At 36.8% G+C, this 15,525-nt stretch overlaps 1 protein-coding gene across 7 annotated transcripts in view; it reads right to left on the bottom strand.

The window, feature by feature from the left end:
* Positions 1–15,525, bottom strand: part of BOD1L1 (biorientation of chromosomes in cell division 1 like 1) — an 84,067-nt gene that overhangs the window by 4,851 nt on the left and 63,691 nt on the right. For 4 of the 7 annotated variants that reach the window (XM_043969950.1, XM_043969954.1, XM_043969957.1 and 1 more), the window contains 5 exons: positions 14,048–14,093; positions 10,920–10,966; positions 10,733–10,817; positions 10,130–10,295; positions 4,218–4,358 (listed from right to left, as the gene is read on the bottom strand). In XM_043969950.1, coding sequence (XP_043825885.1) covers positions 4,218–4,358; positions 10,130–10,295; positions 10,733–10,817; positions 10,920–10,966; positions 14,048–14,093 — 485 coding nt within the window. The remainder of the gene's footprint in view (positions 1–4,217; positions 4,359–10,129; positions 10,296–10,732; positions 10,818–10,919; positions 10,967–14,047; positions 14,094–15,525) is intronic. The other 3 variants (XM_043969951.1, XM_043969955.1, XM_043969956.1) reach the window with 3 other exon arrangements.

The following is a 15,525-nucleotide window of genomic DNA, read 5'->3' as shown; positions in this document are numbered from 1 at the left end:
GTGGATAAAGCACCAGCCCTGGATTCAGGAGTACCTGAGTTCAAATCTGGCCTCAGACACTTAACACTTACTAGCTGTGTGACCCTGGGCAAGTCACTTAACCCCAATTACCTTACCAAAAAAAAAAAACCAAACCAAAGAACAAAAAAACAAACCCCAAAAACCAATAGGCCGCCAAGCTTTGTTGATCCTACTTTCCTAACATATCTCTAATGCAACAATATTTTCTCTATTCACACTGCTACTAGTTTAGTATAGGACCTTATCATCTCCCACCTGATCTGTTGTAATAATCCCCTTTCTTTATTTAAGTCTTTCCCCCTTTTTTCTATTACATTCTTTAGGAAGGAGCCAATATAGAATCTTCTTCATGTGAACTTTTTACCATGTTATTCCTCTGCTGAAAAGCTTTTAGAATAAATGTGTATAGGTTAAAAAACAAACTTCTGAGCTTGGCATTTATGGCCCTACACAGGCTGCTTGCACCCTGCCTTTACAACATAATTTTGATATTTGCCTTCATAAAATTTATGTTTCTGACCAAACTCTCTCAGATTTTATCTAGGTCTTTCCTACTTCCATAAACTCACATAGGCTGTTCATAACGCCTAGAAAACAAGTGTTTCCTCATGCAGGCATGAGAGCATTAAAGAATCTCTTCAAGAATCAGCTCAGGTACTCTCTTTTCCATGAAGCCTTTCCTGATCTCCCAGATGAAGTTGTCTTACCTTGTACTTTTCCTTGTCTCTGTCACATTCTATCTTGTATCATTACACTTATCTTTGCAAATGTTTGATTCTTCTAGTGAACCGAATGCTCCTTGAAGCCAGAGATGCTGGCTTTTCATTTTTGTATCCCTAGTACCTCTTACAGTGCCTTGTGCATAATAATAAATGCTGAATAAGTAAGTTTGTAAACTGAAAAAAGTGTCTAAAGATCCCTCGGCCAGGAGTGAGGAAGCCTAGAGTCTCATAACTAACTTGGTGACCTTAGCTAAGTCCCCTCAGCCTGTCTGGACCTCTGGTTCCTTACCTGCCAAAAGTTAAGGCAGGTACAATTAATGGGAAAACTTCATTGTTCAGCACAGAGTATGAGCTTAAATAAATGCCCTTTCCTTTAACATGACTTGAGGTGAGTTCTGAATATGGGGAAAAGCTCCAGGCAGAAGGCACATTTAAAATAACCATCACGTCTATTAGCAGTTGCTGTTTGGTGAACTATGTGCCAGACACACAGAATACCCAGTTACTATCTATCTGTTGAACTCAAGCAGAAGTGGCATGGTTACAAATCTAGTCAGCTGAAGAACTATTTTAAGGATGTAGTAAAGCAGAACCATGAACAATGTGACATTCCGTGGCCTCTGGGAAACAACAGTGACAGACTAGATGCATGTATAACCACCAAGGAGGTAGCTCGAACCCAGAGGCCTCATGATTAAACATTTTACCCACCTCTTGAGAGAGAAGTAAGTGATAGTCAGTGTGTAGACTGATATGTATTTTTAAAAATATAGTCAATGTGGGAATTTGTTCTACTTACTATGTGCAGTTATTAGAAAGTTTTGTTTTCTTTTTTTTTCAGGGGGGGCATAAGGGAGAGAAAAAAGGTTTGTGTTACTTGTAAAAAAAAAAGTTAAAAAATAGAAGAGGTGGGCAAAATCTTCTAGAAGTGAAATGAGTTCGGGGTGTTCCAAAGAACCATAGACTCAGAGCTAAACGTATCTTAAAGATTCCCTAGTCCAACCTGCACCTAAAGTATATATCTCCTTAAAAAACTTATCTAGGGGCAGCTAGGTGGCGCAGTGGATAGAGCACCGGTCCTGGAGTCAGGAGTACCTGAGTTCAAATCTGGCCTCAGACACTTAAAACTTACTAGCTGTGTGACCCTGGTCAAGTCACTTAACCCTAACTGCCTCACTAAAAAACAAAAAACCAAAACTTATCTGGTACAGTCATTGAGACTCCACCTCAACTCCAGGGACAGGGGATTTAATATTTTGGGAAGCAGCTCATTTCATTTCTAGAGAGCTTTTATCAATCAAACCACAAGGATTTGATGTCCACTGGGTGCTGGGCATTGTAGGAGGCAGTGGGGATAAAAATGCATGAGAAGTCAGTTTTGCCTTCAGGGAGCTTATGGATTAGTATATATAAATATTTGCATGACACATTCTAAGGGTTTTTTGTTTTTTTATTTGGGGGGGGGGGGGAAGACTAACAGTTGGGAGATCAGGAAAAGTTTTCATGTAGAAGGTAGCCCTTAGGTTTTGACGATGTGGTGAGGTGGAGAACATTCCAGGCCTGAGTAAAGGAGATGGGACAGCACAAAGGCTGGGGGATGAGATGAAGAGCACCATCAAGAGGAGAATGTGGAAGAAATCTAGAAAGGGAGGTTGGAGCCAGGTAGCAAAGGCTTCAACTCACAACAGAAGGGTCTGTGTTTGATCCTTGACTTGTATTGGAGAGCGGAGAGAATTTGAGGCAGAAAGAGCAGTGAGGAAGTTACTATACAACAGGAGAGAGGGAATGAGATCCTGAACTATGGTGGTGGCTTGGTGAGTACAGAGAAAATGGTGTGGAGGCAGAATTGACAAGATCTGGTTATGTAGGATGAGGCAGAGTGAAGAATCCAGGAAGACTGAAAATTTCAAACTTGTGTGATTAGAGAATTGTACCCTCAAGAGAAATAGGGAAGGTCTGGAGAGAGGAGGGATTTTCAGGATTGCTTTTTTTGGGACATGCTGAATTTAAAACGCCTAAAGGGCATTTAATTAGAAATATTTAACAGGCAGCTGATGATATAGGACTGAAACAGGGAAAAGACTAGGGATATATAATGTATTAGATAAAATGCCAGCTGTGTAGTGATAAAAAAAAATATGGGAGCTGATAAGTTTAGAGCAGAGATTAGGGATCTATCTGAGGTGCAGTTACTTGGACGATAATTAATTCCATGGGAACTGACGAACTCACCGAGTGAGCATGTAGAGATAGAAGAGAAGAGGGCCTAGGAGGAAGCCTTGGTGTATACTCATACTTAAGGGGTATGCTATCAGTGATGAAACCTGGGTTCACATCTGGTTGCTACCACTAGCTGTGTGACTATGGGAAAGTCATTAATCTGTCTAATCTATGAAAGAGGGATAATAGCTACAGTAGCTAGTTCTTAGGATTGCTGTGAGAACCAAGTAAGATAGTGCATATGAAGTGCTCAGTCAAACCTCAAAGTGTTATGTAACCATTACTACATTACTACTCTTATTAAGCTTCAGTCTCCTCATTTGTAAAAAGTAGACAAGAGACATGTTTTCTACTTCAAAGACCTGTTTTAAGGATGGTGATTTGTAAACTTTAAAGAGTTACTGAAATGTGAGCTACTATTAGTGGAATAATAAACAAGCAGAAGTGAGCAAGGCGGGAATGAGTGTAGTACCAAGGTGGGCAGGGGGGACAGGGCTTTCTGAAAGAAGCAAGAGAGTGCTGTGAGAGGATGTCCTTTGGACAGGACGTTAGCTAATAGAAACGGCTTTGTTTCCTTGTTTCACAAGCTTGTCTAATGCTAAGGAGGAGTGCGAGATATATATGTTATGTTCCTACATTAGGCATCATATAATGTCCTCTATACTCTACTACTAACATTGTATGCAGGGCTGACTGATGCCGAGACAATTTCTGTCTTAACTTTATTTCATAACATTAGTATGTGTAATCATCTAAGCCTGATGCTTAACAGCCTCTCCTTTTGTGTTTTAGGTTAAGCCTCAGATTTTTTCACCATTTTTTGCATAGCTATCTTGGGTACTTTGAATGAAGCTGGTAGGCATTAAGCAATTAGCACATTCATGCTAGACAACCCCTGTTTCTAGAACACTCCACTGCTTACTTGGAACACTGTATGTTTAGCTTATAGGAGTGTGTTGATGACACCACCACTATACTGCTGGTAGAGTGACTTCCCTGTCTTGTGTCATTTAATCCTGAGAGTAAGGCTCTCCAATAACATCTATGAAACTATTCAAGAGGTAATTTGGTGAGCCTTTCTTTGTGAGGTAGGTAATAAATAGGGTCTTTTCCAACCCTGTTCTTTTCTCTACTGGAAAACAGTAATGCCAAAGGGCAGCTGACAAAATGTTTGTTAGGACAGTAACTTAATTTAAGGAAACATTACTACACAAAACATTTTCTTGGGGGACTTAAATGCAAGTAAAGACTTACCTTCCTAATGGGGGAGATTTACTAACGTTTTCCCTGGTGGACAACTTCTCTTTTGCTAATTTTTGGCGATTTCTAGGAGAAAATGTTTCTGGGCTGCCAAGTTTGGAAGTAGCACGTGTAGCTGGCTTGCTTGGCTGCTTTCTGAAACAGATTAAAAAAAAAAAACAACTATGCTGTAGGTATGAGGGATAAATATAAATTGAAGTTCTAAGTCACTTGTGATTGCTTTTGAGAAAGGGAGGTATACTATGAAGATGCCAGGGCATCAGAAATAAAAAAAGCAAAGCTCTTAAAGCCCGAAAGAGATACGGGCAATTTTGGAAACTAAATCCCTAACATAATTGTGAAAAAAGGCTCTAATACTATATTGGGCAACAAAACCATACAATATGTATAATAATTGAAAAAAAAATTCACTTGTAAAGAGTGAATCTAAATATGGCAATTTCATTAGTGTTTTCAAAGAAACACCAAATGAAGAAGAAAGGAAATGGAAGGCATTTTCAGGCAACAACAACAATAATAAATACACATTTATAAAATGCTTTAAGAACTTAAATGATTTCATGTATGAACATTTTAGTGGCTGGGCCTCATAAGAGTACTCTTAGTAAGGAAATAATATGGCACAGTGTGTAAAGGGAGTGGATGAAGGGGAATTTTAATTTCTACTCGTTCACTTGTTGGTTGTATAACTGGATAAACTTGAACTTTTCTGGTCCAGTTGCCTCTTCTATAAATTGGGGATAAGAAAACATTATTTGACTAAAGTCAAGTGGGCTGGACTAGATGAATTCAAAGCTAGGCATAAATGACTAGCAATGTGTAAAATCTAGCTGCAAGGTAAATGGGTGGATTTTAAGTTTTTGGAGAATAGGTCAAAAAAACTTGTTGCTATTCAACATTTTTTTTTGCAGTTGGGTCAACTTCTGCAAGGTGTAAGCAGAATATGTGAGGGGGTGCTTTTATTTTAAGTGTTCCTGAACATTCTCATGAAACCTGGTGATGGGAATGAAGCATGATCCAAGCTGGAAAAAGTTGTTAACAGCCTGTGGAATCAAGAAAAAAAATTCAAAACATTGTTAGAGTGGGAAGTTGGTTAGCAACTGAGAATGAAATTATGGATGGAGGTTATACTAAAAGAGCAAAAATAGTAGAAATGCAAAATGAGGAATGATTATTGAACAAATACTGATGGAAGTTATAATAGCAAACAACTGCTTTGAATACTGATAGGGGTTATAAGTAAAACTTATATAATATAATAAATAGCACATTTTTATAATAAAAAGCAAAACTTTCTCTTTTATTAATTTCATCTTATCTACAAGTTCAATGATCAACTCTCTATATATCATTTTCAAATCGATTATCTTTCGTACAACTCTCTTCTGAGTTCCAGACCTGCATTTTCAATTGCCTTCTAGACAATTTAATGTTGATATCTGAAAGCTATCTCAAATTCAACATGTACAAAGCAGAAGTATTTTTTAAAAAAACTAAAACCTGTCTATTTTCCTTGACTTGATATTTTCACCTTCCTAGTTACCCAAGCTTCTGTTATCTTTTGACTCCTTGCACCTTCCTTGAACCCTGCAGCCAGAAGTGATCCCTTCCCTTGGTTTGCTTCTTATAGCATATCTCTTATGAATATTTATATCCTATTGTTGCATTATAATGACTTTTGTACACAACTTATTTTCTTCTCATAGACTATTAGCTCCTGAAGGGCAGGGATCACATCTTACTAATTTCTATTCCCTTCAGCGCTTGGCACATTGGCTTCAACAGAGAAGGCTCTTAACAAATGTTTTGCTAAATTGAACCTGAGTCAGTGTTGCTTAGGTGTTAACTAGAATAACTATCGGATTCTGTTCAAGGTTCCACAAAGTAAACAGGACATGGAAAACTTGGAAAGTAATAATTATGACTTTAGGATAAGAAATAAAAAGTATAAAAAAGGAAACAAAAGGCTAAAAATTGAAAGCACACTTACTACCTTCACAGGATCACAGACCTAGAACTAGAAGGGACCTCAGAGGCTATCCCATCAAACACCTCACTTGATAGCTGAGGTCCTGGGCCTCAGTTTCTTCAACTACAAAGTAAGGGAGTTGCAGTCATCAGGTTACTGATAGTGAAGCTGCGAACTGGCACAGGCATTATGGAAAGCAAAAAAGGTAGAGCTGCTATTCTGTACTAAAGAATAAAAGTTCTAGCAGAAGGGATTTAACTTCAAATCAGTATTTGCTGAAGGATCTACAAAGACAAAGTTGAAAAAACAGATATCTATACTTAAAAAACACATTATAAATGGATGATAAACAAGAAATCTTAATGCAAGAATGCAAATTTGAATGAAAACGTATGACTGACAATTGGTGGATGAAACTCAATCGATTTGAATATGCTATAGAAGGATATAGCTTATTGAAAAGGAACAGGAGAGGTAGAAAGTGGGAATGGAACAGCATGGTTTATCAAAGAGATATAATCTAATGAAGAAATTGAGGCATGAATTGGGCTTAGCATGTAGGAGAATATTTAAATGATGGTCAAAGGAAGCAGAAATGCAGGTGATATTGCCATTAGAGTATAAAAGAGACCACCTGAAGAAAAAGAGAGAAAGAAATGATGAGTTTAGGAAATAGATTATAAGCTTGTATGGAGGCATGATATAACAGGAATGGGGAACTTCAAGGATCTGCACATCTGCTGGAGCCCTCTCTCTACCAAAGTAGAACTACTATTTTCACGACTTGGTATAATACTAATTTTATCCTTCAAATGACAGAGGAACCAATGAGGGGAACATCTATTCTGGACCTGATTTACATGAACACGAAAGAATTGGATGATGCAGTGAAATAACAGTAACCTTAGAGGGTAGTGACCATTCTACTTTAGAATTTGTGGTAGAAGAGGCAAGTAAACCAGGCAAAGTCTGAATTCACCCAATTTGGACAGAATAGATTGCAAAGCTCTCAGAGGATATTTATGAATATGATCTCATGGACTAAAATTTTACTAAAAAAGTCAGCCCAAGAATGGGAACTCTGGAGAATTAAGTTCTAAAGACAAGAGAAAACAGTCTCAATAAGGGGGAAAAGGGGAGTTTTCTTAGGAGACTGATGCGGATACAAGAAACTCACTGATCAACCTAGATTTAAAAGCAAAAACAACTAGATTATGAAGATGGGAGCAAGGGCACATAATGGTGAATGAGAAAAAACAAATGATTAGTGTCAGGAGAGGAAAACCTCAAAATTATCCGGGACTGACAAAGAAATTTAAAATGAATTTTAAAAAGTGATATTGGGATAAAGAAGAAAAGCAAAGTAAGCTTGAAGGCAGGGACTGTTTAATTGTTGCCTCTGAATTCCCAGTTTCTAATAGTTTCTGGCATTTAATAAACATATAAATGCAAACAGACTGATTAATCAAAGAAGGGATGGGACTTCTCCTTGGAATGGATGGGATGATAAGTGATAAGAGAAGCTGTTCAATTTTAATTTTGTTTTTGTTTTGTCTCCCAAGAAGGATATAGAATGGAAAAGATAGAACACAAATGGCTAAGAGGCAGCTAATACCCAAGGAGATAAGATCATAAGAGAGCATCTAAGTCATCAGTAATTACTTTTTTTCAATTTTAATTTTTTTCAAAGCATCTTTTCTAACAAACACACACTCACATATATGTATGTATACACATGTATTCACACATATACCTATATAATCAAGCAAAACAAATTCCCACCTTGGTCAGCAGTGATTTTTGAGACATGATCAATGACTTCTGAAATATCAGAGATTATGAGAGGTGGACAAAATTGGAAAAAGATAAACGATTCTTTAATTTGAAGAGTTCTACTCTGTTACTTTGCCCTGGTCAGGCCGGCAGAGTACTGTATTTAGTTCTGGGAGCCTCATTTTAAAGACATTAGAGAGGATCATAAAAGAGGGTGACTAGGATGGTTAAAGGGACTTAAGATCGGAACATCCGAGGATCAGATGAAGGAACTGGAGATGTTTCATCGGAAGAAGACAACATACAGGATGGAAAAAGCAGATGTATTTGAAGGGGTGTCAAAAGGAGAGGGATTAGACTTGTTCTACTTGGACCCAGAAGATAGAACTAGGATCAATGGGTACAAGTTAGAAAGAGGAATATTTTGGCTCAATATAAGAAAAACCTTCCTAGCAATGAGTGTTATCCAAAAGAGGAATAAGCTACTTTAGGAGGTAGGTTCTTCCTCACTTGAGGTCTTCAACATGTCTGGTAAATTGTTCAGATAGAGGTTGTATGAGAAATTCAGTAAGATCCCTTTCCACTCTAAAAGTCTATGGGGAGGGGCAGCTAGGTGGTGCAGTGGATAGAGCACCCACCGGCCCTGGAGTCAGGAGAACCTGAGTTCAAATCTGGCCTCAGACACTTAACACTTACTAGCTGTGTGACCCTGGGCAAGTCACTTAACCCCAATTGCCTCACTTAAAACAACAAAAAAAAGAAATGTAAGAAAGTCTATGGGGAAACTTGCTATAAGGTTATTTCTATAGTCTAGACAAAGTAGTACTGAGGGCATATAAGCATGGTGGTAGCAAAAATGTTTAATTTTCTTTTTTTATTTTTTGTGGGACAATGAGGGTTAAGTGACTTGTCCAGGGTCACACAGCTAGTAAGTGTCAAGTGTCTGAGGCTGGATTTGAACTCAGGTCCTCCTGAATCCAGGGTTGGTGCTTTATCCACTGCAACTACCTAGCTGCCCCCATAGCAGAAATGTTAAAGAGATGAAGTGATATGATAGGAGAAGTTTTGCAAATTTGGTAACTGGCTGTTTACAAGATGTGAGTGAAAGGGAAGAGTCAAAGACTATAATTATATTTTGAATACGGACATGAGACAATGGGAAGTTAGTGATGCCTGGATAAGAAGGAAGAGATATCAAAAGGGAAACGGTGGTCGATGGTGTCAAATGCTAGGAGGACAAGGACAGAAAAAGGTCACTGGATTTAATGATAAGGATATCATTAATGACCATGGTGAGTCAGTTAGTTAATAAACATTTGTTAAGCTCTTGCTAAGTGCCAGGCATGGTGCTCAGAACTGGAAATCCAAAGAAAGGAAAGAGACAGTCCCTCCCTTGAGGAGCTCACAATATAAGGAAGGAGATAACAGGCAAATGACTATGCACAAGCAAGCTATACACAGAATCAATAGGAAATAATCAATAGCTATTTTAGTACAGTGGTGGACATGAATGTAAGATTTTAAGGTATTAAAGGGTGAGTAGGTAGAGAGAAGTAGAGGTAAAGAGTATAGTTCTTCTAAAAGAATGGCACTGAAAGGGAGGAAAGGATAAAAAAGAGTTAAGATAACAGCCTTCTTAAGGGTTGCAAAATGATATGGGCATGTTTGTAGGCTATGGGGAAGGTAGAATAAAGCAGAGAAGGAGAGAATAAAGGTTTAACAAACTCTCAGACACATTTGATGGAGTAATGTCATCGATAAGAAAGGTAAGGATGGACTAAGTCCACGTGGAGAGGTTCCTTTATAAGGAAGTGAGAGGGCAGGATAAGGAGTTGGGGGCTCAAAGAGAAGAGAGGTTTAGAATAGCCACTGTATGGAGTGTGGTTAGAGTCAATAAAAGACCAATTTAAAAAGGATGGATATAAGGAGTAATGTAGAACTCAAAAAAGTCTTTTTAAACATATATATCTTTAGCTGTTCAAAGGTAGAATGAGCTGTCTTAGAAAACAGTGGCTCCCTTCTTACTGAAAAACTTCACATGAAGGCTGGAGGAACACCCTCTAAAAGGAATTATGGTTCAGGTAAAGATGAGACCATTTGGACTTTGAAAATCTCCTTTACCTCAGATTCTGTGATTATGACAGGCTTCCTAATAGAGTATTACCTCTGAGCTTCTAATCTTGTAGCTGATCTGGTTGTGGCTCTTGAGTACTTTTCATCCTCATCCTCTTCCTCCTCTTCTTCCTCCTCCTCAGACTCTTGGTCTTTCTTGTCCTCAATTGCTTCAGACATTGATTTCTGACGTTTTCTTTCTGGCTCTGATGTTTCTGCTTGGACAGAATTTCAACTGTTGTTCTATACAATTCCAAAGGATACAGTCACTAAGTTTAGAAGGACAACTCAGGAAGGGACTTGGAAGCAAAAGAAGTGGTTTTCCACTTCTTTTTTGTTTTAGTATTTGTAATTTGCACTTGTTTAACAATCTCTCAAACACATTTGAGATAGTTTACTTATGGAGTTCACAGCCAAAATTCATAGAAAATTCAGTTGTACTTAGAAAAGCATCTGGTATATACCAATTCTGACATGGGATTATAGCAATTTGTACTATTTATGTAGTATTAACACAAGCTGTGAAGCACTGGATCTTTTCCCTCAATGACAAAAAATACAAATAAAAACTGATTTTAAATGATGAAATAATCTGTATCCAAGAACATCAAAAAATAGTTTTCAACCAGTTAAAACCAATTCTTTCAAATCATACCAGTTTCTTCTGATCCTGTGAAAGAGCGCTTGGGCTTTCTTCCTCTGCGACGCATAATTGCTACCATTTTTTCTTCCCCGTTATCCTAAGTGCAATCAAATCAAATGAGACCAAAGGTCAGAATAATTCCAGTTTCATTTAAGATATAAACTTGTAAAAGAAAAATGATAAAATAATGGATACTTACATTGGTCAAATTCACTTCTTCATTTACAATCTCTTTATTAGAGTCATCTTAAAGACAAGCACAGAAATTAGTGCATTAATATTTATTATTTCAAATTTTTTAGGCATTAGCTATCATGAGAATACTAATTATTGTGCAAAGACCCAGCAAGGTAGTATTAATAGTAAAAAAAATGCACAATCTAGCTTTTTTAATAATGAAGATTTGTCTTCTCTTACAAGGTAAATGTCCAATACTGAAACCATACACTTAATGCAGAGAGAGCCCACAAAATAAAAACAATAACCTCAATTCTTTTTATCAGTTCTCCATGGAGACAAATTTTATATTGATTTAAGAGGGGGGGAATTTCACTTTATAATCTTCCTTTAATAGAGCTTTTGTCGCTAAATTTCAGTGTAAACACTATAAAATATTACTGAACTATAAGTTCCTCAGAATTTATTTTTGTTAAAAAAATATATCTGGTGACTTCTCATAGTGGGTTACTGATAATGATTATTTTTCTTCTGAAGAATTGAGAGTAATGATAGAAATTTAAAAGTATCAAAATATGGCAAAGAAGTAGAAGTAGAAACCTATTATTATGTTTTGTTAATGATATTCAGATAAACTATGGTAAAATCATAGAAACATAATTAGAAAAATAGTCATAATATGGCTAGCCTGTAACCCCAACACAGTGAAATTTTTAAAAATAAAGCTTTCTTTATATAAAATGGTTTATAATTGCATAAAACATGAAATAATAAATGGAAAGTGGTAAAAGAACTCTAATTTATAATGTATCTTGTCTTTATAGTCATATTCAAAGGAAAAAAGTAATCTCTTTGAAGGCTGGAAACACTACAAAAACCCTCTCTCACTAGTTTCATGCCTGTCCAAACTATACTCTACTTGCTTGTCGACCTAATAAAATTAAAAATGTTGATGCTCTACTTATTTTTCTTGATATTGAATCTCTTATGCTGTAAAATTCCAGTAGAATAATTTGATTTTTTTTTATTAAACTGAGTTAATGTTACAAATTAGATACTCAAACTTGTATCAGTTTTACCATTTCCCCTAAATTTAACATCTCCTTTTTATTTCATTCCTTCACCATAAGGTCACATCTAGACAAGGTTAAAAAAAGTCAATCATCTAGATGAGTTTATTTCCCACTTGCACTGTGAAATCATATGTAAATTTTTATGTTTCTGCCTGACATTCTCTCACAAATCTCGAATAGTGGTTTCCTTCCCAACCACAGATATTTTTCTACAATCAATGTGAAAGCTTATTTCCTCTACTCTCCTAACCAAGTCTAACTGAGAAGACACTCATCTCATCCTTCCTCTGGCTTCTAGAAAACAAACATGACAGAAGATACCAAGAATTATCTGTCATGATCAGCTATAAAGACGAGCTGTCTATAATTACATCTTTTATTTGTTCTGAACCCTCACATACATTCACCCACTCAAAAAACATTCACTAAGCACCTGCCATGTGCAATATACTGTGCTAGGCATAATGGGAGATTAGAGAAATTTTGCCCTTAAGGAGTTTACAAATCTAGGAGAGGAAATAAAATGTACATAGATAAATATAATACAAATAAGACAGACACATGTGTAAGAGTACAAGGGGGATGATGAGGGAGAGATCATGTTCAGTTTGCTGTTACAAGGGTATATCAAAGGAAAGCTTCACAGAGGAGGTGCATTTGAATTGGGCCTTAAATAACAGGGAAGATGTCAGAAGGCAGAGATGTGAGGAAGGCATTTAAGGCATATAGAATAGAATGCACAAAGGTTCAGAATTGGGAAGCATAAGATTTATTTAAGGTACCGTGAACGGGCTGGTTTGTAGGATTAGACAGACTATACAAGAATGACTAATATAATGAAATAACACTAGAAAGTTAAGTTGGGGGGCAGTTAGGTGGCACAGTGGATAAAGCACTGGCCCTGGATTCAGGAGGACCTGAGTTCAAATCCGGCCTTAGACACTTGACACTTACTAGCTGTGTGACCCTGGGCAAATCACTTCACCCTCATTGCCCCCCCCCACCCCCCCACCCCCCCAAAAAAAGAAAAGAAAAAAAAAGTTAAGTGGGAACCAGATTGTGGAGGGCAAGAAGCAAATGAGAATCAGTAATAAATACCAGAAACTCTGTTTTGTTTCTAAGTGCAGGACTTTTAAAAGAAGACGTGCTTTTTTTTTTTTTGAAGTTTTGTTCTTATCTCTCTTGATGTTTCATGGAGAAGCATCTATATATTTCATGGAGAAGTTCATGATGAGCATGAATAGGCTGCAACACATTACTAAAAAAGTACAAGAGAAGCAGTATCCAAAGACATTATCAGAGGGCTACGTGACTAGAAAAGAGGAGTGGGACAGCCATGCCGCAAGAGCTATTTAATTAGTAAATCATGGATATCCTAAAGACTCCGTAGTATCTAGAGCACATCAAAAGAAATAGAGCAAGACTTATACCATATAACTGGTAGAACCCCTGAGGAGAATTTCTGGGTAAGAGCTGCACAGGATGAGAGGACAGCGTAGGATGCCATTTATACTGTTTGAAGGATTTCCCATCCATGAGATTAGAGATGCTTCACAACAGATATTTATGACTTATACACCGGGCTAACAAAGCCCAGAGAAATAGAAAAAATGTGACAGGGCAATGTATTTAACCTTGCCTACAGAAAGAAAATCTATAGGTAAACCACGAAGAAGAGGCAGTTTGTTGAGTGTACTTTAAACTTCTAGTAGAGTAAAAGGATACTTCTCTCAGAGGAAGGGGAAACCAAAAGGCTATTATTATATCAAAGGATCAAATGTATATGCCATTTTGTGGCTTTCAAAGAATTTTATTCAGAATAACCCTATGGCATAGGTAGCACCAACACAATTTCCATTTAACAGAGGTTGTGGAGGGTTAGTGACTGGCAGATGTCATTAAAGTAGGTGAGTGAGGACTTGAACCTAGGTCTTCTGACTCCAAGTCCAAGGGGCTTTTTACTATACCATGAAACTTGATTATGATTGAGCAATAAAATTAAAGGCTAAAATCTTCCCCCTCCTCCAACATACAGCTTTCCCATCCATTACAAAAAAGAATGCTGAAAGAAACATACCCATTTGATCAATCTTCACCTTGTCCCTTGGTGGAGATTGTTGTATCTAAAAAAGGGGGTAAAACCCTCTAAATTAGTGAATTCTAAAAAAATCACATAGAGACCAGAAATCTAAAGGTTCAATAACATTATCATGAATATTCTCAAAGGTCAATCAGGTTTAGAGGTTTTTAAACAGGTGTTTACCAAATGTTGACTGGATGAACATTTTCTTACTGCCTATAAAGGTAACATTTCTAATTTCTCTAATTGGCCAGATGTACCCAATGAATATAGAGTAGACAGACAGGCTCTGCATAGGAATGCAGAACTGCCTAAATTCATGGAAAAATCACAAGTGATAAAACCTCAAGAGTTAGGTAGCACAAGTTAAGAGAAATAGCTCTGACCCATCTCTGACAAAGTGATACAATCAGCACTCATTTGAACCATGCTGCTGACTCCAGTGTCACATGAGCAGGAATAGCAAAAGCAGTGCCAAGAGATGGCATGTCTGCTGTCTGGGATATTAAGTGCAGTTTAGGAAAAAAATTACAATGGTATTTTATTAGACCAGGGTTATTAACAAACTATTTCCATTGAGAAGTAACAACTACCACCATATGAAAGGCATTGTTAGGCACTGAGAGACACACTAAGTTTAGATAAGAATGGTCTCTGACCTCAAGAAGCTTAAGGTCTAACAATATGGCACATGTGTCTGAGTACAAACCAGAAAAGCTATGTGAGGGCTGTGGGGAAAGATTTCATCAACAATATACTAGGGGATACTGTAACACAAATCTGTTGAATTGAACTGAACACAGCTTCACTCCTAGAAATCCCTAATCTGAGTTCCAGTGCTTGAGTAGTAGGGAAAACAAATAAATATCAATTCAATGTTTTAAAAATTATGACAAATAAGGTTTTTGGACATAGATCTTGCTATATTATAAAGAAACTTTTAAGGTACTTCAGTATCAAATGAGATAATAGATAACAAGTATTTTGATATTTTAATTGTTATGCAAACAATTTATTATTTATAAACCCTCTTTGTTGATATGTACATCCAAACTGAAATTTAAGGTTTGCTTATATATTAAAACTGATTAATATAAGAAATAATTAGCTTCAAACCTAACCTTTTATGAAGTCATATTTTTTCTATTCTAGAATAAATTAGGATATGAAAGGGAACTTAGAGGATATCTGGTCAAAATCCATAATTTTACCGTCAAAGAAATTGAGTCCTAGAGAAGTGAAGTGTCTTGATTAAGATGAACTAGCTAGTAAATGGAAGAACTGTGAAAAAACCTAGGTACTCTCAAGACCAAATCGAGTGCTCCCTGTACTATAACATGCTGCCTTCCAAATTTCTGTGTAAAGAATATTTACAAAGGCATCAGAAAGCCATCAGATTTTGAGGAATAAATAGCAATGCCATTATTTTCATGTAGGAAACAGAACTAAAAGTTTTACATGAATTATCATGATCG

The sequence above is a fragment of the Dromiciops gliroides genome, chromosome 6 (assembly GCF_019393635.1).
Source record: "Dromiciops gliroides isolate mDroGli1 chromosome 6, mDroGli1.pri, whole genome shotgun sequence".
NCBI classification, from domain to species: domain Eukaryota; kingdom Metazoa; phylum Chordata; class Mammalia; order Microbiotheria; family Microbiotheriidae; genus Dromiciops; species Dromiciops gliroides.
This window is presented reverse-complemented; position numbering and strand designations above follow the sequence as displayed.